This window comes from Cricetulus griseus, chromosome 6 (assembly GCF_003668045.3).
Source record: "Cricetulus griseus strain 17A/GY chromosome 6, alternate assembly CriGri-PICRH-1.0, whole genome shotgun sequence".
Lineage (NCBI taxonomy): Eukaryota > Metazoa > Chordata > Mammalia > Rodentia > Cricetidae > Cricetulus > Cricetulus griseus.
In genome coordinates, this window is record NC_048599.1 from 23,622,391 (window position 1) to 23,647,894 (window position 25,504).

At 45.5% G+C, this 25,504-nt stretch overlaps 1 protein-coding gene across 7 annotated transcripts in view; it reads right to left on the reverse strand.

Annotated features, from left to right (window-relative positions):
- Cep250 (centrosomal protein 250) overlaps positions 1 to 15,926 on the reverse strand; it is a 48,461-nt gene extending 32,535 nt beyond the window's left edge. For 4 of the 7 annotated variants that reach the window (XR_003486466.2, XM_027421350.2, XM_035447089.1 and 1 more), the window contains exons 1-8: positions 15,769 to 15,926; positions 7,627 to 7,909; positions 5,870 to 5,926; positions 4,917 to 4,999; positions 4,453 to 4,618; positions 3,642 to 3,748; positions 3,194 to 3,442; positions 1,106 to 1,202 (exon numbers count right to left, since the gene is read on the reverse strand). Coding sequence is in view for 6 of the 7 variants with exons in the window: in XM_027421350.2 (XP_027277151.1) it covers positions 1,106 to 1,202; positions 3,194 to 3,442; positions 3,642 to 3,748; positions 4,453 to 4,618; positions 4,917 to 4,999; positions 5,870 to 5,926; positions 7,627 to 7,809 (942 nt within the window). In the remaining variant the exon portion in view is untranslated. Of the gene's footprint in view, positions 1 to 1,105; positions 1,203 to 1,419; positions 1,978 to 3,193; positions 3,443 to 3,641; positions 3,749 to 4,452; positions 4,624 to 4,916; positions 5,000 to 5,869; positions 5,927 to 7,626; positions 7,910 to 15,768 lie in introns of those variants that run through there. The other 3 variants (XM_027421349.2, XM_035447090.1, XM_035447091.1) reach the window with 3 other exon arrangements.
- Positions 15,927 to 25,504: the final 9,578 nt, after the last annotated feature.

The window sequence follows — 25,504 nt, forward strand, 5'->3', positions numbered from 1 at the left end:
TCTCCCAAGGAGTCTGAAAACAATGTAATATAGGAATAAAAGGCTAAGAATAAAATGGTTAAAAACCTAAATGACTGCCTAGATTAAAGTTCTTTGTTCTATCAGCAGTGAACACTGATGGCCCTGGAAAACCAGAATTCTTTGCAATTCAATGTGACTCGTTTTAATTTACTTGAGCCCTGTGGATGTCTGCATTGGCAAATTCCTGACAGAAAGGAATTAAAGGGGCACAAACAAGTTTGCTTCCTAGTGGACTCCAACACAGATGAGACTAGGAGAACATGTGGATAGGGTTCTGGAGCTGCCAAAAGTCTATGACCAGAAAAATGTGTTAAGAAGAAAGGAAACATGGAATCAGCCAGGGATTTTGGCATCCTATCTTGGAAAATCACTTCTGTGACACCCCTGACAGGTGTTTAAGATGGTGAGAACAATCTTTCTCTTTCATAAGACACTCTTTCGTAAGACACACACTGTTCAAGTGACAGCTCTAGCTCAAGTCAAAACCTACTACTTTATCTGTAGCTTCTACTGCTGGTGATGGCTCTACCCTGGAAAACATTAAACTGGTCAACTGGCTTTCCCCATCAACTCCACTGTCAGAGATGTAAAGGCAGCAAGCCTATCTTCCTCACATTCTTTCTGCTCCAGGCTAAACACTGCCATGCTCCTCAGTTGTCCCCCATGTAAATTGGTTTTTAATCCCTCCACAGAACCCTTCTCTGATACCATGCTCATTCCCACCCCTTTAGCTTTCCTTAGTGTCTCATGTGGCTCACACAGGCCCCAAATTCACTATGACAAGTCTTCTCTCTCAGACAAGGACACATTTCATATATATATATGAATTACAATGACATATATATATATATATATAAATGTCATTGTAATTTCTCTGGGAATATAGTCAGGAGAGTGGACAGTTATTATTTTACTGAACAGATGAATGAGTTAAGAAATTTTCAGATTCAGCCAAAGTTTACTTTTCAGCTTTGAAGGATTTCCTCAAGGACCATTTAAATAGCATCATTCACTACTTGTCCCCAAAGAACAAGGAACTTGTCAACCCACTCTGAGCACCTTTGCAACACAGAGGATCACATACCAGCGTCTCCATTGTTTCTCTTAGAGCCTTTACCATCTTTTCATAATCTTCATTTTGCTTCTGAGACTGGGTCAGCAACGCAGAGAGCTCTGTCACTCTAAGAAAGAAAGCACATCACTGTCCCCTGGACAGCCCAAGGATGGTGACGGCGCCACACAATAGCACACCTCAGCCCCCACACGGACACCCCCACTGCAGCCCACAGAATCCCTTGGGGATGCCCAGTCCTTTGCACTCCCTGAATAACATGTGACTCTATATTCTTGATCTGGTAGGGAAAGCCAAAAGCCACTCAGACACATGCAGGGATTTACCACATCTCAAGACTGGAACGCGGGCTGTGGGCCTGAGAGCTGAAGGAAAGCCCTGGCCCAGGCCCTTCCAGGCCTCGCTTGATTGTGAAGTTAAGCACCCTGAAGCCAATAAGAACATCAGAATTGCCACCACAGGGGACAGTCCCAAGGTCCCTCCAGCCCAAGGTTTTGACTCTGATAGGGAAAAAGGACAGATGACTTGGGAAACAATACAGCTAATGATGACAAGCAAAATCACCAACAGCTGTCACACCTCAGGGCTTTGTGACTAGTGTTACACACATGGCTTTCTTTCTTCTTTTGTTTTTTTGGTGACAGCATCTGACTATATAGCCCAGTCTTGCCTGAAATTCTCTATGTAGTCCAAGATGACCTTGAACTAGAAATCTTCCTGCCTCAGTCTCCTGAGTAATAGGATCATGGGCATGAGCCATGACACTTGGCCAACAAGTATTTCTTAAATCAATGTTACCAAAGAATAATTTATTTATTTATTTATTCATTTACTCATTTATTTATTTACTTTTGAAGCAGGCTCTCACTACATAGCCCTGTCTGACCTAGAATTTGCTGTATAGACCAGGCTGACCTTGAACTCATAGAGTTCAAGCCTTCTTATAACTCCAAAGAGCTGGGATTAAAAGTGACAACTACCAGACAGCCAGCGGTGGCACATGCCTTTAATCCCAGAATTCAGGAGACAAAGACAGGCAGATCTGTGAGTTCAAGGCCAGCCTGGTCTCAGAGTGAGTTCCAGGACAGCCAAGGCTACCCAGAGAAACCCTGCCTTGAAAACAAAAAAAACAACAAAAGTGATGACTACCACACCTGGCTAAAAGAAAATTTTAAGCCTCAATAATTTTATTAGAAACCACCTCTGGGGATCACTATTGTCTTTTATTGAAATATTGTATTATTCAACAAACAATAATTATCTATTATATGAGAAATAAGGCATGAAACACTAAAGATATAAACCTACTAAGGTAAGATTTGTTCTTAATGTTTCTAAAAGCAGAAAGAAAACGAAACAGTCCCCAATTTATGTATACTACCAACAGGTAGGGAAGAACCCTAGCCATGACACACAGATCAAAGACTCCAAGTTTGCCTTGGTAGTCAGTGGCACTCAGCTCATGTCTTCCCCTCTCATTATTTTAAAAATCCCATTTTATTATAATCCAAAAGTTAAGAAAGCCAAGGTGGGGTATAGCTCAATGATAGAATGTTTGACTAGCATATGCAAGGCCCTGAGTTCAAACCCCAGCACAGCAAAAACACTTCTAACCCACCCCCACCATCACCACCAAAAGAAGGGAGGGATACAAGGAAACAAAGTAATTAAAGAGATACAGTGAGATTAGTGCTGTAATAAGCAGATCAAAAAACTCATGGGACTACAAGATATTAAAGTGAGACAAGTCTCAGAAGAGGTGACATGTGAACTCTCCCTTAAAGGGCAAGGCAGAGGGAAGGAGGGAGGCACTCCAGGCTATGGCTGGCATACATTTAGACAGAAGTGTGGGAGAGTATGGCTGAGAGGAGACTGCTGTTGACAGAACAGCTAGCAACACAAACTATCAGGAGAGAGACTGAGTTGCAAGGTAGCCAGAGGGACAGTAACAGGCCCCAACAGACACACTGGGTTCCTAAGTGGACCCCTTCCCCTCCCAGGGTGAGGGTGTTCCTGACATCTTTTTCTGCCCACCCACAATTCTCTAGGGGAGTCAGCTTTCCCTCACTACAGTCCTCCTGGGACCATATGTCACCTCACCGGTCCTGCAGCTCAGCCTTTTCCAGATCCCCTTGACTCTTCAGCTGTATTAATTCCTGGCTCTTTTCGTGGGCTTCCTTCTCCAGCGCCTGGGTCTTAGCTACCAGCAGCAGCAGCTGGGCGGGCTCATTCTCTGTTCTCCCAGATCCACTGGATTCACGAGACTGTGCTCTCACGGTCAAGCGCAGACAACAGGTCAGCAAGGACCCTGAAAGCTTGGCGTGCTCAGCCTTTAGCTCTGTCAGATCTCTGAGCACAAGAAGGAAGATTGAAGACTCCAAGGAACCAAGGTAGAGAGCTCAGGCATAGGCTTTCAGGTCTGAGAGAATCTCTATCTAGTAAATCTCCCTCCTAGCCCATGCCCACTGTCCCCAGTGCCTCTTCCCAGAGCCTGCAGTCTTAAGTCCAGATCAGCAGGACAAACCTCTCGTCTCATCCCCATACTGACCTGTCAGTAGCTGACTTCATTTTCAGGAAATGACGTCGGAAGGTCACCACCTCACGCCACAGATTGAGCAGACGGTCATGTTCACCTTTCAAATAGCCCTTGAAGAACTGTGTTCAGAAACCCAAGTCACACCCAAGGGCAGGGGACCTTGCAGCAACACAAGAGTCCTGGATGCCTCATGGCTACTGGGTGAGGGTGAAGAGAAGAAGGTCTTTGAGGAGATAGCTTATGGATGGGTGCCTATACTCAGGTCATATTGAGGGGCTTAATAAAAAGTTGGCAGTGAGGTTCAAGAGGTCAAAGGGCCCTGGGTGAAAAGTAGCCTTCCATTTGGCTAGATCAGAAAAGCAGGCAGTGGCTGCCTGGCAAATGGGAGTTATTACGGCAGACAGGAGAATTAGGTGATCTAATACATGCAAATCAGCCAGACCCAGCACCCAGCAAAGGTTCAAGAAATATTTACTGTCTGTAGTTGTGACTGAAAAATTTCCCAGGGCCTATAACTATGTTTTCTATTTAATCCAGCAGCTACCTTCTTAGCATCTAGCTATGCAGACCTTCAGAAGAAGGCAAACAGTAAATTTTCAGATCCATTTGAAACCTGAGATAGTCACTTTTGCAGGAGTTGAGCATGACACTACCTGTCAGCAAAGCCTAGACGAGGCAGAAGTAGGAAGAAAGCTGAAACAGGGCACAGCTGTATCTTGGGCAGGGCTAATCAGAGGCTGGAACAAGGACTGAGCAGTTTCCACCTAGGTCCAGCACTGCTCAGACAGCAGCAGAGTGCACATTCCACCCTTGTTCTTCTTACCTCCTGCTCCAGCCGCCACTGGCTCTCCTTCCTGATTAATTCGTCCCGGGCCCGACTCCAGTCCACTGTCAATTTTTCCACATCTTCCCGAAGGGCTTTATTCACCACATCAGCTTTCTCCATGTGCAGGCGAAGCTCGGTGTTCACCTCCACTAGACTCTCACACCTGCACTGGGCATCAGGAAGAACAAGGGCAGGATAAAGGTCTGGTCCCACCTTGGACCTCTTGGGAGTAAGAGTGAGCGGAACTTTCCATCATCAGGAATGAGAGGACTGGAATCTTGTTTGCCCTCAGGACACAAGGTTCCAAGAAGATCCCTCCCCCTTTTTTTGCTTCCCGCCTGCCTTATGCTACCCACATGAACCACCATCCCAGCACTTTCCCACTCGCAGAACAGAAGTTTTCCCTCAGCCTCTCCACCCTCTGCACCATCACTCAGATCAGGAAAGTTGGGGTCCATCACCTCTGCTGCTCCTCCTCCAATCGGACCAGCAGCTGTTCCAGGTTTGGTTCTTCTACACCTTCCCAACGCTGAGGGATCAGTCCCTTATGAGACAGACAGGCCTTATCATACCACACAAAAACATCACCCAGGACAATCCCTGACGCCTTCTTCAACAGCAGCCTACTTTCTCTGTTATTCTTCCTCTTGAGAGCAATTTGCTTCTTTTCTCAGTCACTGTCATAAAAGCAAACCCAGGACACTCCTTTCTTCAAAAGTGAACCAATCACCTCCCCTAAAAGATGGCATTTGGGGGAAATGGCACCCCGCCTGAGGATTGCAAGCTGCATCTTTGACTAGGGCCCTATCACACTAATTTGGGACCTCAGGAAGTCACGCATCATCACCAGACCACAAACCAAGGTGGTTGTCATTTGTCTCAGAGTTTGCACTTGACTGACATAACAGTACCAATGCTTAGGGGTGCCCGGGTCTGCACAGAAGGTGCTCAATACATTCTGGTTCTTTCCTTCTTCTGAGAACTTTCCTTAGGGGAATGAGGAGGAATTGAGGAATGACAAAAGGGTCTTTCACAGCCAACCCTACCCAGGCAATTAATACATCCTTCTACTGCAGGCATGCTTACAGGCATGCTTACAGGCATGCAAGGTGCACATCTTCCTGATGCATAAACACTGACACCTGCTGGATGAAAAATGAATTTTCCCTCCAATGCCATATGCCCATTCCACTATGCTAAGTCCCCAGAACCTGCATTTATAAATGGGAAACCATGGGAAGGAATCTCTCAGGCCAAGGGTCTCTAGAAGACCTTATTGGTAGCTCTTTGGAGCTGGAGACAGAGGAACTCCTACCAAACATCCTGTATAACCCCAGCCTTCCTTGGCAGCATATAAAGCCAAGCCAGTATATTTTAAGGGCTGAGAGGAAGTCCGGAACTCAATCTCACTTACTCCAGTGGCTTCTAGCCGCTTCTCCAGCTCTTGGCACCAGCTCCGGTACTGTAAAACCTAAAGCAAAGAGAGCAGACCCTGAGCACAACTATAGCCCATATAAACAACACAAGCCAAAGGCTTTAAGGGATCTTGGGCGAATCTGCTGTGAACATGGGAAGCAGGTGGTGATGGCAAAGTCATCTTCTTAAGGCCACAGCATCTTAAGAGTTTCTAGCCGGGTGTTTGGAAACACTTTCTGGGGAGATGGCTCAGGAGGAAAGCACTTGCTGTGCAAGCATGAGGACCTGAGTTCAGATCCCCAGAGCTCAAGTACAGCCAGATGTGGTAGTGTGTGTCTATAGTTCGGCACTCCTGAGGCAAGACGGGAGGCAGAGACAGGAGCAACCCTAAACTCATTGGCTAGCTCACCTAAGGTTGTCCCCTGACCTCAACATGTGTCAGGTGCACGCTTGCTTGTACTCTCAGACTTACACAAGGTTTTTGTTTTGTTTTTTTATCAGTATTTCCAAGGGGCTGGTAAAGATGGCTTGGTCAGTAAAATGTGCCTGTTGGTGGTGGCACATGCCTTTAATCCCAGCAGAGGCAGAGGCAGGCAGATCTTTGTGAGTTTGAGACCAGCCTGGTCTACAAGAGCTAGTTCCAGGACAGCCTCCAAAGCTACACAGAGAAACCCTGTCTTGAAAAAACAAAAACAAAAACAAACAAACAAACAAAATACAAAAAGAGTAAAATGTTTACTGTGCAAGCATCAAGACCCAAGTTCAGATCCCAGTGTGAAAAGCCACCATCCCAGTGCTACAGAGGCAGGGCAGCAGATCCTGGAGCTCCCTGGCTGGCGAGCCTACTGAATCTATGATTTCCAGTTCAGTGAGAGACCCTGTCCCAAAATTAGTGTGGTAGAGGCTGAAGACATAGATCGGTGCTTAAAAGTTTGCTGTTCTTTCAGAGTACCCAAAATCAGTTCCCAGCACCCAGAACGGCTCATAACTGCCTATAACTCCAGCTGCCTTTCAGGGCACTGACATACAACATATACTTACATAGACATAGGCACACAATATACAAAATAAACTTAAAAAGTAGGATGGAGAGTGATAGAAGATACTCAATATTGACCTCTGGTTTCCATATGCACTCTCACAGTTTATGTGCACCTGAATACACACACACACACACACACACACACACACACACACACACACACACACTTTCACACACACAATATATGCTTTGTGTATTGGGTTTGGGCTTAGTTCTAAACCAGCAGTTCTCATTCTGTGGGTCGTGACCCCTTGGCAGAGTGGAACAACTCTTTCACAGAGGTCTCCTAAGACCATCAGAAAACACACATATTTACATTATGATTCATAACAGTAGCAAAATTATAGTTATGAAGTAGCATCGAAAATAATTTTACAGTTGGGGTCACCACAACATGAACAACTGTATTAAACGGTCGAGGATTTAGGAAGGTTGAGAACCACTACTCTAGACTAAGAGAACAAACCTAGACAACTAATTTAACTATTGTGAATGTCATATTTGGAAGGAACATAATCCATACTTTGTGGAGCAGTTTGTGACCATCAAAGGAGAGGCTATGGTTGAGAGTTGAACTATCTGGGCCATCCTCACCAGGATGTTTGGTCCACTCCCCTACATGGTCTCTCACTCATCCAGTCCTTATCCCACTCTAGCACTCAACTCTGGGTGAGGGGTTCTTTTTTCCCTTCCCAGAGGGGCATTTGCCTCACCTTGGCCTGCAGCTTCCTCACAAGGGTTGCTTGCCTCTTCTGGGCCTCTTGGGAATTCTTCAGCTTCTGCCAAGAGGCAGCCTGGTTCTCCGCCATCTGGTGCTGCAGTGCCAGGACCTGTTCCTCCAGCACTAGCTGTAACGACTTGGGCTTCATGTTCAATCCAGGGCTTCCTGTCTCCATGGGAGCATCAAAGAACAAATCCACAGTTCCTGTGCAGCTACAGGCTGCTTGCAGCAGGGTGTCTGATCACTGATCTATGTGTCGTAGACCTCCTCTTGAGCTAGGGACCAAAACATAACAAGATTGAGAAGGCCAGGTTCCTCAAATTTACTCAGCAAATGTTTAAGCGGAAATGGATCTGGATGAATGAAGTAAATAGGTTCCTTTATTACAGGACTCCTCAGAACTTTTTTGTTTGTTTGTTTGAGACAGGGTTTTGCTGTGTAAATTTGGAGGCTGTCCTGGAACTCGCTCTGTAGACCAGGCTGGCCTTGAACTCACAGAGATCCGCCAGCCTTTGCTTCCCTCCTGAGTGTAGGGATTAAAGGCATGCGCCACCACAGACTGACTAGAACTTTCTTTTTAAATATATATATTTATGTATATGAGTGTTTTGCCAGAATGCATGTATATGTATCATGTGAGTGCTTGATGCCTGAAGAGGCCAAAAAGAACATGGAATACCCAGGAACTGGAGTTATAGACAGTTGTGAGCTACCACGTGGGTGCTAGGAACTAGGCCTGTATCCTTTGCAAGAACAGCAAGTGCTCTAAACCAATGAGCCATCTCTCCAATCAATCTCTTCAGAACTTTTAAAAGACTAGGATGGACTCTAACCTCTCCAAGGAGCTATGATGAGCGTAGTCACAGGACCCCTGCTTCTAGGTTTGCCTTTGGGACTCTGCATTAAAACTGGAACCCTTGCTATGCTGTTGCACCTCTCTGTCTGGCACTTAGCATTAAACTAAGAACCCCTGCTATGCCACCACACCCCTGTGTCTGACTCGTGACTCAGCAACCTGTGGAATGAATCTGGAAGATGCCCTGATCTTGGCAGAAGCAATGACACAACAATTAAATACAATGTGGAAGTTTCTAGAACTCCAAATCCTTTTCATTTGCCAAGATGCGATCTATAGCATGGCTTAGTCTATCTCCTATCCTGCCCACCCAGATGAAGCATTGGAGTCAAATTTTTATGGCTATATGTGTGCACATGCACACACTCGCAGTCTCTTGCTCACATATACATTCACCTATATTAAAGAAAACATGTATTCTAATGTCTACATTATCTTTTTTTTTTTTTTTTTTTTTGGAGACAGGGTTTCTCTGAGTAGTCTTGGCTTTCCTGGAACTCACTTTGTAGACCAGGGTGGCCTTGAACTTTTGAGAGTCACTGAAGGGACCAGCTGCCCATTTTGGCAGCCATAACAGCCTAGCACTAGGTTGCCTGACCTTGCCTTGGTCACTTGGTCAGATGCCTGCCTTGTGGCAAGGAACCAATCAGAAGTTAGCTGGTGGTGCTATGCTTTATGGCTCTGGGTGTGCTTTATAGACAAGTGCACAGCAATGATGCACAGAGCATAGCAACCGCCCTGGGAGGGCCTATGGGCCATAACAACCAGTTGACCAATCAACACAAGGGCAAGCCCTGCAAGCCTGGAGGCACACCAATCCTGAACTTGTATGTACCCCTAGACACTCCCCTTATGCTGCCCTATAAGATCTCTACTGCATGGCTTCTCGGCATCTTTCCTAGCCATCCATCATGGTTAATGGATGAAAGGCCTGAGCTAAAATGGGGTTAAACAACTGCAATAAAACCTCTTGCTGTTTGCATCAAGTTTTTTACTCCGCCTGGTGATTGGGGTCACTGAGGTCCTGGGCAGAGATCCTGGGGGCCTGAGCCTCCAGGGGTCTTTCACCACCAGTCTCTGCCTCCCAAGTGTTGGGATTAAAGAGGTACACCACCATCGTACTGTCATCCACATTACATTTTACCATGAGCATCTGTCTGTCTTTGCTACCACTGTGTGCCTCAAGGCAAGAGCCGTGTAATTCATTTTAGTCATTAGTAAATTGTCAGCAATACACACCTACTCCTGGCAAATCTCAACCTTAGTCCAGAGGTTATAAATTTAGTGGCCTGCAGGTTCGACTTCCTTTCTTCCTTCCTTCCTTCCTTCCTTCCTTCCTTCCTTCCTTCCTTCCTTCCTTCCTTTCTCTCTTTCTTTCTTTTTTGGTTTTTCGAAACAGGGTTTCTTTGTGTAGCTTTGGAGCCTATCCTGGCACTCATTCTGTAGACCAGGCTGGCCTTGAACTCACAGAGATCAGCCTGCCTGTGCCTCCTGAGTGCTGAGATAAAGGCGTGTGCCATAGGTTCTTTCTGTTTTTCAGAGAAGGTTTCATACAGTCCAGGCTAGCCTGGGACTTGTACGTAGCTAAAAATTCCTGAGTCTCAGGCAGGGCGATGGTGGTACATGCCTTTAATCCCAGCAGTCAGGAGGCAGAGGCAGGTGGATCTCTGTGTGTTCGAGGCGAGCCTGGTCTACAAAGTGAGTTCCAGGACAGCCTCCAAAGCTATAGAGAAACCCTGTCTCAGAAAAAAAAAAAAGAAAAAAAAAGAAAATTCCCGAGTCTCCTGCCTCTACCTCCCAAGTGTTGTAATTACAGGTGTCTGTCACTGTACCATAAAAATTTTAAGAATTCAAAAACAGATGCCAACATTCATGAATACATACACAAATATGCCTTTCTGGCTCTTTTGAATAACCAGGCTACCTACTAACCAACAAGGCAGTTGTGGTGATATTTTGTTTATGATCTAACAAATAAAGCTTGTCTGAAGATCAGCCACACTCGTTCGCTATAGAGGCCAGGCAGTGGTGGTACACACTTTTAATCCCAGCACTTGGGAGACAGAGGCAGACAGATCTCTGTTAGCTCAAGGCCACCCTGGGCTACATGAAAATGATCCGGTCTAAAAGAGAAACAGAACTCACACAAAGTGCTGGGATCACATGTCTTTAATCCCACCACAAGGAGGTGGAGACAGGAGTGATATGGCTGGGCAGAGAGAGGAATATAAGGCAGGAGGAGACAAGAGAGAGATTCCAAGCAGTGGCAGTCTGAAGCAGTCTGAGGATGTGATCTGAGGCAGAGGTAAGAGCTAGAGCCAGGCTGCTTTGCTTCTCCCCCCAATATCTGACTAGGAGATTTTATTACTAAGAACAATTAGAATTTGTGCTATTGGCAGTGACTCAAGGTCTTCTGCCTCTCCAGCATCTGAAGACTGAGGGTCCCAAGGCTCAGCCTTAAATCTCTCTATACACTCATTTCCTAAGTAACACAGACGACTATCTCCACTAGCCAAATTGTTGAGTTCTGCGTTCAAGTGCTCAACCCTGACTCAACATATAACGTGGAAAGATATCAAGAGAGACACCCAATCTCTGGCCCTGCCCAAGTAAACATGGATACACACTTGCACACACACACCATATACATAAAACCAGAAAAAAAAAAAAAACCCACCACACTACTATCATCACCACCACCACACCCCCACCAAAAATTAAAGAGAGCCTAAGTTGCTGGTGGAGGCACAGATCTACAGTCCGGGCATTCAAAGATCAAGGCAAAAGGATCCAGTGTTTAAAGTCAGTGAGTTCAAGGTTAGCCTGGTTACATGAAATCCTTTCTAAAAATAAAAAAGTGAAACCAAATTTCCTCTCTTTGAGTGTAGTATAAACTAGATGTGACTAACGCCAGACAGTTGGCTAAGCAGCTAAGAGCACTTGATGCTCTTAGAGGACCAGCATTCAGTTCTCAGCCCCCAGACGGTGGCTCACAACCATCTGTGACAGTTCCAGGGGCTCTGACACCCTTTTCTGACCCCTGAGGTTATACATGTAATGACACACACATACATGCAGGCAACACATCTATACTAATAAAATAAATCATAAGAAAATGTTTAAGTAGAAATGCCTTCTGAGAAAAGGCCACAGAAGGTGCTGTGGCTTGTTGCTTACTTACTCTCTGGAGAAATACCTGCTCTGTCCTGAGGACACACAAGTGCTAGTGAGGAGGCTCAGGAGAAAGCATTGGGACTTCTGCCAACAGCCTTGTGATTGAGGCATCATGGAAGTAGATCTCCCAGCCCTTGTGGAACTCTTCAGATCACTGTCAACCTTGCCTGAGCCTCTTAAGCCAGAAGCAGCGGCTAATCAGTTCTAAATTTCTGACCCACAGTGACTCTGAGGTAACAAACAACTGCTGTTTAATACTAACCCTGGGAGGATTCCTTGCACAGCAACAAAACTGGAGCACTGCCCAAGCTTCCTAGGTGCTGGTGACACCACTAAATTCTGTTTTGTTTTTTTCCCTGACTACAACAGTTAGAGGATCCTTTTAAAACACCAAACAGGGCTGATGAGGTGGCTCAGGGAGTAAAAGTACTCGCTGCCATCCTGACGGCCTGAGTTCAGTCCACAGAACCCAGAGTGGAGGAGAGAACTGTCTCATAAAAGTTGTCTTTTAACCTTCACCTGAGAACTGCAGGCACACACACACACACACACACACACACACACACACACACACACACACACACACACCATAAATAGCCAGGCATAGTGGGACATGCCTAAAATCCTGACACTTGTGAGACTGAGGCAGAAGAACTGCTACAAGTTAGTCTTCCATGGACTATGCAGTTAAGTTTGAGGGCAGCGTGAGATACATATAGAGACCCTGTCTCAAAACACAAAGCCACCACACCCTAGATAACAGCCAACTACAGTTAAAGGAAATCTTTATAATCGTGCATAGAGTCCTAATTGACCCATCTTAGCCAAATGAATCAATTCTATTTCATCTCCCCTTTGCCACTCCTCCAGCCACATGGCCAGCCATCCTCACGTGTGCTTAGAACACGGCAGGAGCTGTGTTCTCATTTGTTATCCACATGATTTGTTCTAACCAGGTTTCTGATCAACTGTCACCTTTTTGGGAAGTTGTACCATGTAAAGTACCACCACTCCTAGACATATGCACTGGCATTTCTACTAACCATGTCTATCTGCCTCTAATTATCATGTGTAACAACTTACCAAAATGTAAATACCACCAGCACAAAAGCACTGGTTTTGTTTGTTTGAGACGGTGTCTTGCTCTAGTAGCTCAGGCTGGCCGAGAGCATCTGAATTCAGTGCCTGCCTTACATGACCCTTATGATCACCAATAGCTTTACAAAATATTGGCAGAGTTCCACAGTCATTCCTAAAGCAAAAGTAACACCATGCACAATGTGTACAGTGTTTAATCTTACAATGACCAGATGAGATCAGGCACATTCAGGGTGGTGTGGCTGTGGACCTCTTACAACAATCAGTTGCAACCTTCCTTATCAAAAAAATACAAACACAAAAAACCTTAGCGGTATTAGGATTACTGTCTCAGTTGGGCAGTGTTGGCTCATGCCTTCAATCCCAGCACTTAGGAGAAGCAGGAGGATCTCTGTGAGTCTGAAGCCAGCCTGGTCTACAAAATGAGTTCCAGGACAGCCAGGAACACAGAGAAACCTTGTCTCAAAAAACAAAACAAAAATTAGTGCCATCATTTTACAATCAAGAGAACTAAGATTCAAGGATCCAAGATTAGGAACACTTGTTCTTTCAGAAGAGCTGGGTTCGGTTCTCAGCACCCACATAGTGACTCACAACCATCTGCAACTCCAGTTCCTCTTCTGACTTCTGATGGCACCAGGCACACAGATGGCACACATATATATGTGTAGGCAAAGGACTCATACATATAAAATCAAAACAAATAAAATCCTAAAGAAGAAAAAAAAAAGAACATGGAAAACTAATATTTAAAAAATGTTAGTGTGAGCTGGGTCCTGGCCTATGTCTTAAATCCCAACGCTTGGGAGGCAGAAGCAGGTGGATGGCTGAGTTTGAGGCCAGTCTGGTCTACAGTGTAAGTTCTAGGACAGCTAGGACAGCCAGGACTACCTAAAGAGACTGTGTCTCAAAAAGCAAAAACAAAACCCAACAAGGGCAAAACACAAAACAAATGGAGAAACAAAACAAAATATCTAAGTGTGAGGAAGTGGTGCTTTGGTTAAGAGCCTATATTGCTCTTGCAGAGGATCCAAATTCAGTCCTTATCACCCACTCTGGGCAGCTGACGACTGCCTCTAACTCCAGGTCTAAGGCCTCAGACACCTGCATTCATGCACAACCCTCCCCAAAATTAAAAATAAATTTTTAAATGAAAGGGGAAATGGGAACATGGCTCAGCAAGTAAAGAAGTGGCCTGATGATCTGAGTGTGACCCACATGAAGGCGGAAGGCAAGTGCCAACTCCACAAAGTTGTCTTCTAGCCTCCATATGTACACCATGGTACAACTCCACTATCACACACACACTCCCCCCCCCCCGTTTTGTTTTGTTTGGTTTTGGTTTTGGTTTTTCAGATAGGGTTTCTCTGTGTAGCTTTGTAGACCAAGCTGGCCTTGAACTCCCAGAGATCTGATGGCCTCTGCCTTCCGAGTGCTTGGGATTAAAGGTGTGCCCCACCATTGCCCTGCCACAGGCACTTATTTTTTTTTAAGAGTCACAACTAGTTAGCAGCAAAGTAGAAACCAAATTCTAATATGATTCCAAATTCTATGCTCAAGCATTAGCTGTCAAAGTCAGAAACTATAAAATCACAGCACCTCGGAGCATTTCCTAATGGGGAATGCTGAGGCCTGAGGTTTTCTAGGTAAAAAGAACAAAATAAGGTGGAAGGGTCCTGGAAGAACACGGGGTGTAGGTGTACTGGGAGCACAACCTGGATCTGGCCTAGATTTTTTTGTTATGAATATTATCGATTTGGTAACATTAATTCTCCTTCATAAACCTTCTAGGGCCTGGCCTGGATACACAAGGCCTGAAATCTCAGCTTCTTGTGAGGCCAAGACAAGAGGACACCAAGTTCAAATCCAGCCTTGGTAACTTGGTCAGACATTGTCTCAAAATAAATAAGTAAAAAGGGCTCAGGGGTCTGGGGAGATGGCTCAGAGGTTAAGAGCACTGACTGTTCTTCCAGAGGTCCTGAGTTCAATCCCAGCAACCACATCGTGGCTCACAATCATCTCTAATGAGATCTGGTGCCCTCTTCTGGTGTGTAAACATGCATGCAGACAGAACACTGTAGATGTAATTTAAAAACAAAAAGACGGCTCAGGATTAATTCAGTGGTATAACACTGGCTGGCATGAATAAGTCTCTGGGTTCAATTCCTATTACCCGCCGCCCCCCTCAAAAAAAGCCCTTTTAGTAAAATGTGAATTGTTAACAGTAGCCTCTGTATCTTACAGGCTAATGTACAAACAGCAACTCAAAGACAATCTAGTTAAGCCATCAATCATATGCATAGGCAGATTCTAACTCATTGTGGAACTTGATTTATGGGTGCTTATTTCTTCATGTATAAAATGTTTACATATGGAACCCACATCATCGATCGCAGAGTGGACTAAAGGGGCCTTTGCAGATAATGCATTTAGCAGAGCTGTCATCTTGCGACTATTCAGAAACTTCATTAGTTACTGCTATCATCATGGGACATACAGTTGAAAAAAGACATGGCTTCTAATAAACAAGCCCAGAACACGAGCGAGGGGAAGAACACTGACTTGGGCAAAGATCGCAAAAACCAAGAATCGAAATTAGCTGAGCCTGGAGCAGGCCTCTAGGAAAGATATTGAAGAAGTGATCTTTGACTAAATCTGAGGATGGAGCAGCGGGCTGGGACAGGACTTTCAAGGGGGCAGATCACGTGCAAAGCGCTCGGCAGGCAGGGTAACGGGGAGCTGCAAAGCTCGGGGGAGCACGAAGTGAGATCTGCGGGGAGCGCAGCGTCTTAGCCGGTTGGCCCTGGCGTGAAGTTCTCCGGAGCTGCGGTGGTGCAGCAGGAGGCTCAGGCAGGCCAGCCGGGACCCCTAGGACCGTCCCAGCTCCTCTCCGGGCCCGGGGCTCCTCCGGGGAAAGGGAAGCCGCTGCCCGGGCGAGATCCCCGCGGGCGCCCGTGCTGGCCTCAGACCGTTACCCTCGGCACCTCCCGCCTGCCCCAGACCCACCTCACCACCTTCGGTTCCCGGGAATCCCGAAGCGCTCCTCAGCAACCGCAGAAGCTACCCAGTACCCGGCAGGCCAGGCCAGGGGCGGCGCTCTGACGGGCGGCCAGGCCCCGCCCCCCGAAACTCCCGCCCTTTCGTGGGGCCGCCCCGCGGAGCCGAGCGCCGGGAACCAGCGCGGGGACGCACGGGCTCTCGCCATATTAGGTACTGGCAGCCAGCTCCCCAGAGAGGCCCAAAAGGAAAGGGGGATTATAATGAGACACTCGATCGTTCTCCAAAAACAGACACGGCTACAGTCTCTGAATTCTAGCACTGAACGTTCTGAGGGGAGAAGAAACACTCGCTCTCCATCTTCCGCCTGTAGCTTCACAATTAAATAATGCGCACGCGTAAAACCAAGGGCTAGGTGCACCTGCGCACTGTTGAGCCAACAGAGCCGAGAAGGTCTAGTTGCGATTAAATCTGGGCGAGCGACTGCTTCATAGTCTCAATTTTCCATGTTTCCGGATCCTCCACGCAGCCTCAGGCAACACAACATCCGCAAACAACTTAGTGTCGTTTGGACTGCTCAGTACTCCGCAAGCCCTTACACAGTATTGCTTCTCTGGAAGGGCTTAAATACCAGGAGGGCTACAGTTTGTCCAGTTATGACTACCTCTATAAGACTACTTTCCATTGTAAAAGGGGAGTTATTTTCATAATATATTGCACATACATTATTAACGCAATTTCTTAGCGTTGAAATTTCATTTGTTTGACTCCTGGTTGTCTCTAGTTTTAGTAAAGACAGGACAAACAACAAAACAACAAAGACATGGATTTTTGTTTTTTTGAGACAGGGTTTCTTTTTGGGGGGTATTAATTTATTTTTTACATTACATTCCAGTCCCAGTTGTCCCTCCCTCCTCTCCTCCTGCTCCCCCCACTCCCCTCCCACACCCCTGTGTCTAGGCTGGGCATGGTATCTCTCCATATAGAATGGGCTCCACTGAGTCAGTTTGTACATTACTGTTAGATCTTGGACCCACTACCAGTGGCCTCATATATTGTCCCAGTCACACCACTGTCTCCTATATTAAGAGAGTCTATTTCGGTCTTATGCAGGTTCCCCATTTGTCAGACCTGGGTCAGTGATCTCTCACTAACTTGGGTCAGCTAATTCTGTGGGTTTCCCTATCATGGTCTTGACTCCTTTTATTATCGTTCCTCCCTCACTTTGATTGTACTCCAGGAGCTCAGCCCAATGGTTAGTTGTGGATTTCTGCACCTGCTTCCATCTCCTTCTGGAAGAGGGTTCTAACGTCTCTGGGGTTATGGATTGTAGAATAGGTATCTTTTGCTTTATGTCTGGTATCCACTTATGAGTGAGTACATACTATATTTGTCTTTCTGGTTTTGGGTTACCTCACTTAGGATGTTTTTTTCTAGTTCTATCCATTTGCCTGTGGATTTTAGGATGTCATTGTTTCTTACTGCTGAGTAGCACTCCATTGTGTAAATATACCATATTTTCTTTATCCATTCTTCAGTTGAGGGGCTTCTAGGCTGTTTCCAAGATCTGGTTATTACAGATAATGTTGCTATGTTGAACAAATGTCCTTGTGGTGTGGATGTGCCTCCTTTTGGGTATATGCCCAACAGTGGTTTTGCAGGGTCTTGAGATAGGTTGATCCCTAATTTTCTGAGAAATCACCATACTGATTTTCACAGCGGCTGTACAAGTTGGCACTCCCACTAGCAATGGAGGAGTGTTCTCCTTTCTCCACATCCTCTCCAGCATAAGCTGTCATTGGTGTTTTTGATGTTAGCCATTCTGATCGCTGCAAGATGGAATCTCAGAGTGGTTTTGATTTGCATTTCCCTGATGTCTAAGAATGTTGAGTATTTAGTTAAGTGTCTTTCTGCCATTTGAGATTGTTCTGTTGAGAATTCTCTGTTTAGATCTGTACCCCACTTTTTAATTAGACTTTTTAATTAGATTATTTGGTAGTTTGATTTCTAGTTTCTTGAGGGTTTTTTTTTTTTTTTTTTTTTTTTGGTTTTTCGAGACAGGGTTTCTTTGAAGCCTATCCTGGCACTCCCTCTGGAGACCAGGCTGGCCTCGAACTCACAGAGATCTGCCTGCCTCTGCCTCCCAAGTGCTAGGATTAAAGGCGTGCACCACCAATGCCTGGCCAGAAATGAACTTTTAAGTGTCCACTTAGAGTCCATCCCTGAAGACTCAGTACACCAAGCATGAAGCCAGGAATCTCATTATTGCAAATACCCAACATGATTTTGCCCTGTGGGCACTACAAAAGACTGAGCTCCTTGAGGACAGAGGAGGCTGGTACAAAACAGATACCCAGCAAGTGTTGAGTAAACCAATGTATAAGTTGTACAAGTTGTGTGTACACAAGAGAACCAGTTGGCTGGGTGGTGGATTGGCACATGCTTAATCCCAGCGCTGGAGAGGCAGAGGAAAGGGGATCTCTGTGTTCTAAGCCAACCTGGTCTACAGAGCGAGACTACACAGAGAAACCCTGTCTGGAAAAGCAAGAGAGAGGGGTGGGGAGAAGAGTTAAGACACAAAGGGAATCTGAGAAGGGAACACTTTGTAAGTTCCTCACAGCTTTTTATGTGATTGGATCTGAACTAAGGTCCACGCTTGGGGAGCAAACATTCTTACCCTTTGAGCCCTCTATTTATATCCTTTATATAAGAAACTTTGTTTTTTCAAGACAGGGTTTTTCTGTGTATCCCTGGCTATCCTGGAATTCACCCTGTAGTGCAGGCTAGCATCGGACTCTGGGATCCACCTGCCTCTGTCTCCTAAATACTGGGGTTAAAGGAGTGTTCCCACACTGCCCAGCTCAGCCCTAATTTATTACATTAAATTTAAAATTTTTTATGTGTACATGTGTGAATGCACACATGTGAAGTCAGAGAAGACATTGCAGGAGTCGGTTCTCTCCTTTCACTCTGTGGGTTCCAGAGAGCAAGCTGGGGTCATTGAACTCTGTGGCAAATGCCTTTTACCTGCTGAGCTATCTTGCTGGCCCTTTAATGGTTACTTTGAGGGGTGTGGTGGAGTATTGAAAAGGCAAGTAGTTCCGAAAAACAAGCTATCTAGAGCAGGAAGAAGAAACATCTCCAGACCCTGGAGAAAGAGCTGCAAAGAATCTGTAGTGAGCGCTCAGTCCAGGAAAACAACCCCCAAGTCCTGTGCAAGAATGGTCTCTGTTGCTAGCAGGTGGTGTTGCCTGCCTTTAATCCCAGCACTTAGGAGCCAGAGGCAGGTGGATCTCTTGTGAGTTGGAGACCAGCCTGGTCTACAGACTGAGTTCCAGGACATGTTCCTGTCTCAAAAAAAGAAACAAACAAAAAACAAACAAAACAAAACTCTGTTACTGTGTTTGGAAAAAAAAAAAACAACCTTAATGTTAGACATACCTGATCTTTTCTGCCTCTAGGCCTTTTTACATATTTTACCCTCTACCTAAATAAACACTACACCCCCCCTCTCTTACCTTACTCTCAGCTGTTGGCTTAACTGGCATTATTTATTTGTTTGTTTATTTACTTATTTATTTAAACAGGATTTTACTATGTAGCCCTGGCTATCCTGGCACTCGCTCTGTAGACCAGGCTGGCCTTGAACTCACACAGATCCACCTTCCTCTGCCTCCCGAGTGCTGTGACTAAAGGCATGGGCCACTAGGTCGTCTAAGTCTCTAATGGTTCCCTCACATGCTTGCTACAGTGAAGCTCAAGCGGCTGAGATGGGTAAAAGTGCAAGCCTGAACAGCATGTTAGATCCCAGGAACCTATAGTAGAAGAGGGGAACTGACTTCCAAAAGTTGCCTTCTGACCTGTACATATATATGCCAAGGCCATGTACACCTGTGCATGTGTGTTCGAACACACACACACCAGCCCTAATAAAATAATTTTTGAAGAGTAAGACTTGCCCTATGTTTTCCCATCATGCTTTTCTGTCTCTTTTATAGTCATTCTACTTTTTATTTACTGACTTACCATTTTCATACTTTTCCCCTATGAAATTGAAGCTTCATGAAGTTATGAGAGTGTTTCTCATGTAGTCTGACACGTGTTTAGTAAGTATCCATTGAACTGGATAAGTCAAGCTGTCCTCAGGTTTAAAAAAGTTACTGAGATAAAAACGCATCAGCAGGGGCATGGAGAGCTGGCTCAGAGGCTAAGAGCATTGACTGCTCTTCCAGATGTCCTGAGTTCAAGTCCTAGCAACCACATGGTGGCTCACAGCCATCTAGAATGAGATCTGGTGCCCTCTTCTGGTGTAGGCATACATAGATGCAGAATTCTATACACATAATTAATAAGTAACTCTTTTTTAAAAATCCATCAGCAGGGGCTGGGAGTGTGGCTCAGTTTAGTGGGTTTACCTAGCATTTGTGAAGCTCTGGGTCTGATAGAACTTGGCATAGTGGACAGGCCTGTTACCCCAGCATTTGAGAGGTGGAGGCCAGGCTATCAGCAGTTCAAAGTCATTCTCAACTACAAAAAGAGTTTCACAGCCAACCTGTACTACATGAGACCCTGACTCGAAAACCAAAAATTAAAACAGAAAATCCATCAGCAAACTGCCAGCATACTTTAGGGAGTGGATATAGGTTTCAGATTACCAAAATATACCAATAAAAGGGGGTCAATAAAGTAGGAAATCAATATCAAACAGTAATCATTGAGCTTTGTAAATGGGGAGTCTTTCCTGTCCTTATTAATTTATCCATTTACCCAGCAAGCATTTATTGAGCAGTTATGTTCTATTATCAGATAATAACACAATGTGTTAACAACCTGTTGAAAATTCTATAAAAATATTAAGTGGTACCACTGGGAACTACCTGGGCCAAAGCAGAAAGTGGGGTTCCTGATGTGGAAAAGTGGGTGACACTGTCCCCTAGAGATAGTCTGGGCACATAGTGGATACATGAGCCTTTGGGCTTCCTGCACAGTGCAAGGGACATTTGGGACAACAAATGGGTGTTCATAGTTTGGAAGGACAAAGGCCTATAAGGAGAAAATTAAAAAGTCTTGGGAGGAGGAAGGAGAGGAGAGAGAGAAATGGATGAGTTAAAGGATAACGGACCCCAGTCACCTCAGGCAAACTGCACATCTTTTACATCCTAAATTGAATGTCTGGGAAATCACCTTCTGTGCAGGTCCAATGGTGACCCTGTATCAAACTTACTTATTGTTCTAGTTTCCTCTTTTTTTTTTTTTAAATTACGTATGTGAAATTTCAAGATGAGGTGCTATGCTATTTCTTTCAGTTTTGTTTTGTTTTTGTTTTTGTTTTTTTTGAGACAGGATTTCTCTATATAGCCCCGACTGTCCTGGAACTCACTTTATAGACAGGACTGGGCTCTAACTCTTAGGAAGTCACCTGCCTTTGCCTCCCCAGTGTTGGGATTAAAGGAGTATGCCACCATTGCCCAGCTAATAAAGTTCTTAAACTTCTTATCGATTACATGTCAACTGGGGTTCTTGGGGTTTGGAGTTTGTTTTGCTTTATGTTTGGTTTTACATTTATTTATTTATTTATTTGGTGTTAGTTCTCTCCTTTTATGTGGCCTCAAGGAATTGAACTCATGTTGTCCAGTTTAGCAAGTGCCCTTACCTGTGATCCACCTTATTGACACTACTCTAGGGTTCTTTTTTTGAATCATTAGAATCCCAGACCATGGGGCTGGAGAGATGACTCAGAGGTTAAAAGCACTGACTGCTCTTCCATTCCCAGCAACCACATGGTGGCTCACAGCCATCCGTTATGAGATCTGGTGCCCTCTTCTAGTGTGCAGATATTTGCGGAAGCAGAATGTTGTATACATAATAAATAAATAAAATCTTAAAAAAAAAGAATCCCAGACCATATAGTGCTCTAGTTGTGCCTATCTATAGCCATCGCTGTCTCCATCCTTGTGGTTGGCTCTGTGATCCCTGCTGGAGAGCCTGTCTGTGAGTCTGTAAACAGATTCACCAGGTACCGTGATTCCAGGAGTCTGACTGGTACCATTCTCACCACCCCAAGGAAGTTTACAGAATGGGTTTCCAGGACTACCAGTGGTGACACATACCCTGACCTATATAATGGGTACACCTCAACTAGATGTCCTCCTCACTTCCCTATCTCCTCAATGTGGCACATCCCTTCTCTCCTATGCCATCTAGGAATCAGACACCCCAGCTGACAGCTCCTGCTATGAGACCTCCTTTCCTCTGAGGCCCATGAGAAGGAACCCCCTACCTCTGAGGCCTATGAGAAGGGACGCCCCCCCCAACTCTGCAGGGTGTGCTTGAGCTCTCCTTAGAGCCCCTGCAGTACTGCTAACTATCTGTCCATGGTGCTGATAACTCTTCTATGAGATTTCTTACCCCCAAAGGACAACCTGCCTCAGTGTTCTCCTTGTATCCCAGAGCAGAAGACTTTTAGAAGTCAGATGGAGGAAGGAGAGAATGGAAGGAGGATGGTAGGAAGGGAAACCAAGCAAGAATCTGAGGTTTCTGAGCTCAAGAATGGCAAGGAGTAAGCAGTGCGGTGGCTCACGCCTGTAATCCCAGCATTCCCGAGGCACAGGTAGGCAGATCTCTGTGAGTTCAAGGCCAGCCTGGTCTACAAAGCCTGTTCCAGGACAGGCTCCAAAGCTACACAGAGAAACCCTGTCGTTGTCCCCTTCACCCCCCCCCCAAATGTCGAGAAGCTAAATATTTTAGCATGGACCTGCAACCCAGCAGTAAGGGCAGCATGATAAACTGGTCAAGACCAACTGGGACTTTGCACCCGGGATACACAATATCCTTCCTCAAACAAAACAAATGGCAAGAAAGTTTTCCAGGTCCCTAACTGTTACCTGTGAGGTAGGAGTTTGTGGGGGGGGGCAGTAGATTAAAAAAAAAAAAACATTGTGTCAACTATATAGACTCACCTCCAGCTTGGGGATCCTCTTGCCTCACACAACTATGTCAGATAATTTGATTTTTTTTGTTTCTTTTTCTTAAGTAAGTGTGTGTGTGTGTGTGTGTGTGTGTGTGTGTGTGTGTGTGTGTGTAGTATACTGCCTACATGCAGTGCCCTTAGAAGCCAGAAGGAGGCACCAGATCCCTTCAAGAAGAAGTTAACAGGAGTTTAGACAGCTCCTGGATATCCTTGCTAGGAACAGAACTTAGGTCCTCTGGAAGAGCAGTTAGTGTTCTTAGCCTCTGGAAGAGCACTAAATGTTTTTAACCACCTAGGCATCTCCCTTGGTCCTCTTCTTTCTCTTTCTTTTTCCCTTTTCTTTTTTCTTCCTTTCCTTTTTGATACAAGGTCTTATATAGCTTACTATGCACTGGCTTTGAATAACTTTTGCATTTGATAGAATATAATAGTGGGGGCTCGAGTGTTATGCTGCCCATATGGAGGACAGGTAACAATTTGTTGGAGTCAGTTCTCTCCTTCTACCTTTATGCAGGTTCTGGGGATCAAACTCAAGTCATCAGGCTTGCACAGCAAGTACTTTTACCAGGCACAAAACCAACTCAGTGGCCCCCGCTACCACTGTTGACATTGTATTGACCTATTCTATTGCTCTGCTTTGGAGAATTTCCTTGTTGCTTTTGCAGTTGGTGTGAGCCTTTATCTCAATCCCTTAAATAAGAGGTCAAGAACCACCGAGTATGGTAATATGCACTCAGGAGGCATAGTCAGACAGATCACTAGAAATTTGAGGCCAGCCTGGTCTACATAGCAAGCTCCAGACCAGCCAAGGCTAAGGATGACCCTGATTCTCTTGCTTCCAGCTCCCAAGTGCCACCATACCAATTTATGTGGTGATGGGGATTGTGCTGGATAGTTTTATATCAAATTGACACAAGCTAAAGTTTTCTGAGAGGCAGGAACCTCAAGAAAATGCTTCCATAAGATGGCGCTGTAGAGCCAGGCGGTGTTGGCACATGCCTTTAATCCCAGCACTTGGGAGGCAGAGGCAGGCAGATCTCTATGAACTCCAGGACAGCCAGAGCTAACCACACACACACACACACACACACACACACACACACACACACACAGAGTCAAGAACCTAAAACAAGAACTAAAAATGCCTGACCCAGATTCTGCCCACTGGTAACATAAGTGCTAATGTTGCAGACAGGCACCTCCACACCACACACCACACTTCTTTCCATCCTTCCTTCCTTTATTTTGTTTTTGAGACAGGGTTTCTCTGTGTAGTCCTGGCTGTCCTGGTACTCGCTCTGTAGACCAGGCTGGCCTCGAAGTCACAGAAATCTACCTGGCACTGCCTTCTGAGTGCTGGGATTAAAGTCATGCACCACCACCACCCATCTAAAACTGGGCATCCTTAATTAGTGCAAAACTTGTACAACCATGCATGACAGCTCTGCCTACAATCACCCCCTGTACACAGACAGGCACCAACACACAGCCACTTTTCTTCTCAGAAGGTTCCCCTCCTTCCCACCCTGTCCCCCCCATTTCTTCTGTGCTTGTGTTGCTGAGAGGCATACAGCTCTTTGTCTCTCCACCCTGAACGCTTGCTCACAGACCAGATGCAGGCAGGCGGGAAGATGTGGGGGTGCAGTGGGCACCTTGGAGAACCAACTGCTCTAGAGTGGCAGAGGCAGGGTTTCTCTATGTAGCAGCTCTGGCCGTCCTGGAACTCACTCTGTAGACCAAGCAGGCCTTGAACTCACAGAGATCCACCTGCCTCTGCCTCCTGAGTGCTGGGATTAAAGGCCTGCACCACATGTTCAGCCATACTTCATCTTTCAAAATACTTAATTTATTTATAATTATGTGCATATGTGTGTGTCTCTATGTGATGTGTCCATGTTTAAATGCATGTGTCTGAGGAGTCAGAAGAGGGTGTCAGATCCTCTGGAGCTGGAGTTACAGGTAGTTGTGAGCCACCCCATGTAGTTGCTGGGAAGTGAACTCAGGTCCTTTGGAAACGCAGTACTCATTCTTAACCTCTAAGCCATTTCTCCAGCCCCCAAAAGATTTTATTATTACTTTTGTCATATAGTTTACTAAACTGAGTTACAGTGAGATCAAATAATTTAACTGAGGGCTAGAGAGACGGCTCAGCGGTTAAAAGCACTGACTGCTCTTCCAGAGGTCCTAAGTTCAATTCCCAGCAACCACATGGTGGCTCACAACCATCTCTAATAAGATCTGGTGCCCTCTTCTGGCATGCACGCAGAACACTGTATACATAATGAATAAATCAATCAATAAAATAAATCTGTTTATGAAGGTTTAAAAAATTTAATTGAGATCACATAATTTGTGAATCCAGGCTCTGGGTTTATTTGAAGGTTGGTAGCTTTGTATTAGTTATTATGTGACATCTCGGCTGCCTAAAATCCCCTGCTTGACTCTCCAGTGCACTACAAATACAACTGAACTCACTGTTCATGGCTTACAAAGCCACACTGATATGGTTCTGACATGTCTGACTTGATCTCCCATATGATTCAACCCCCTGGCTCTTTCTGCTTTAGCAACACCAGCTTTCCTTGGTTTCTCACTTGTACCCAGCACATTCCTAACTTGGGGCCTTGGCATATGCTGGGCCCTCCATCTGGAATGATCATCTTGCAGACCTCAGGAGGCCTCCCTATGTCTCCATCTCTGCCAACACACAACCCTTCGGTGAGACACTCCTTGCTAGAACAGACACTATATCAACTGTTTTGTTTCCCACACAGC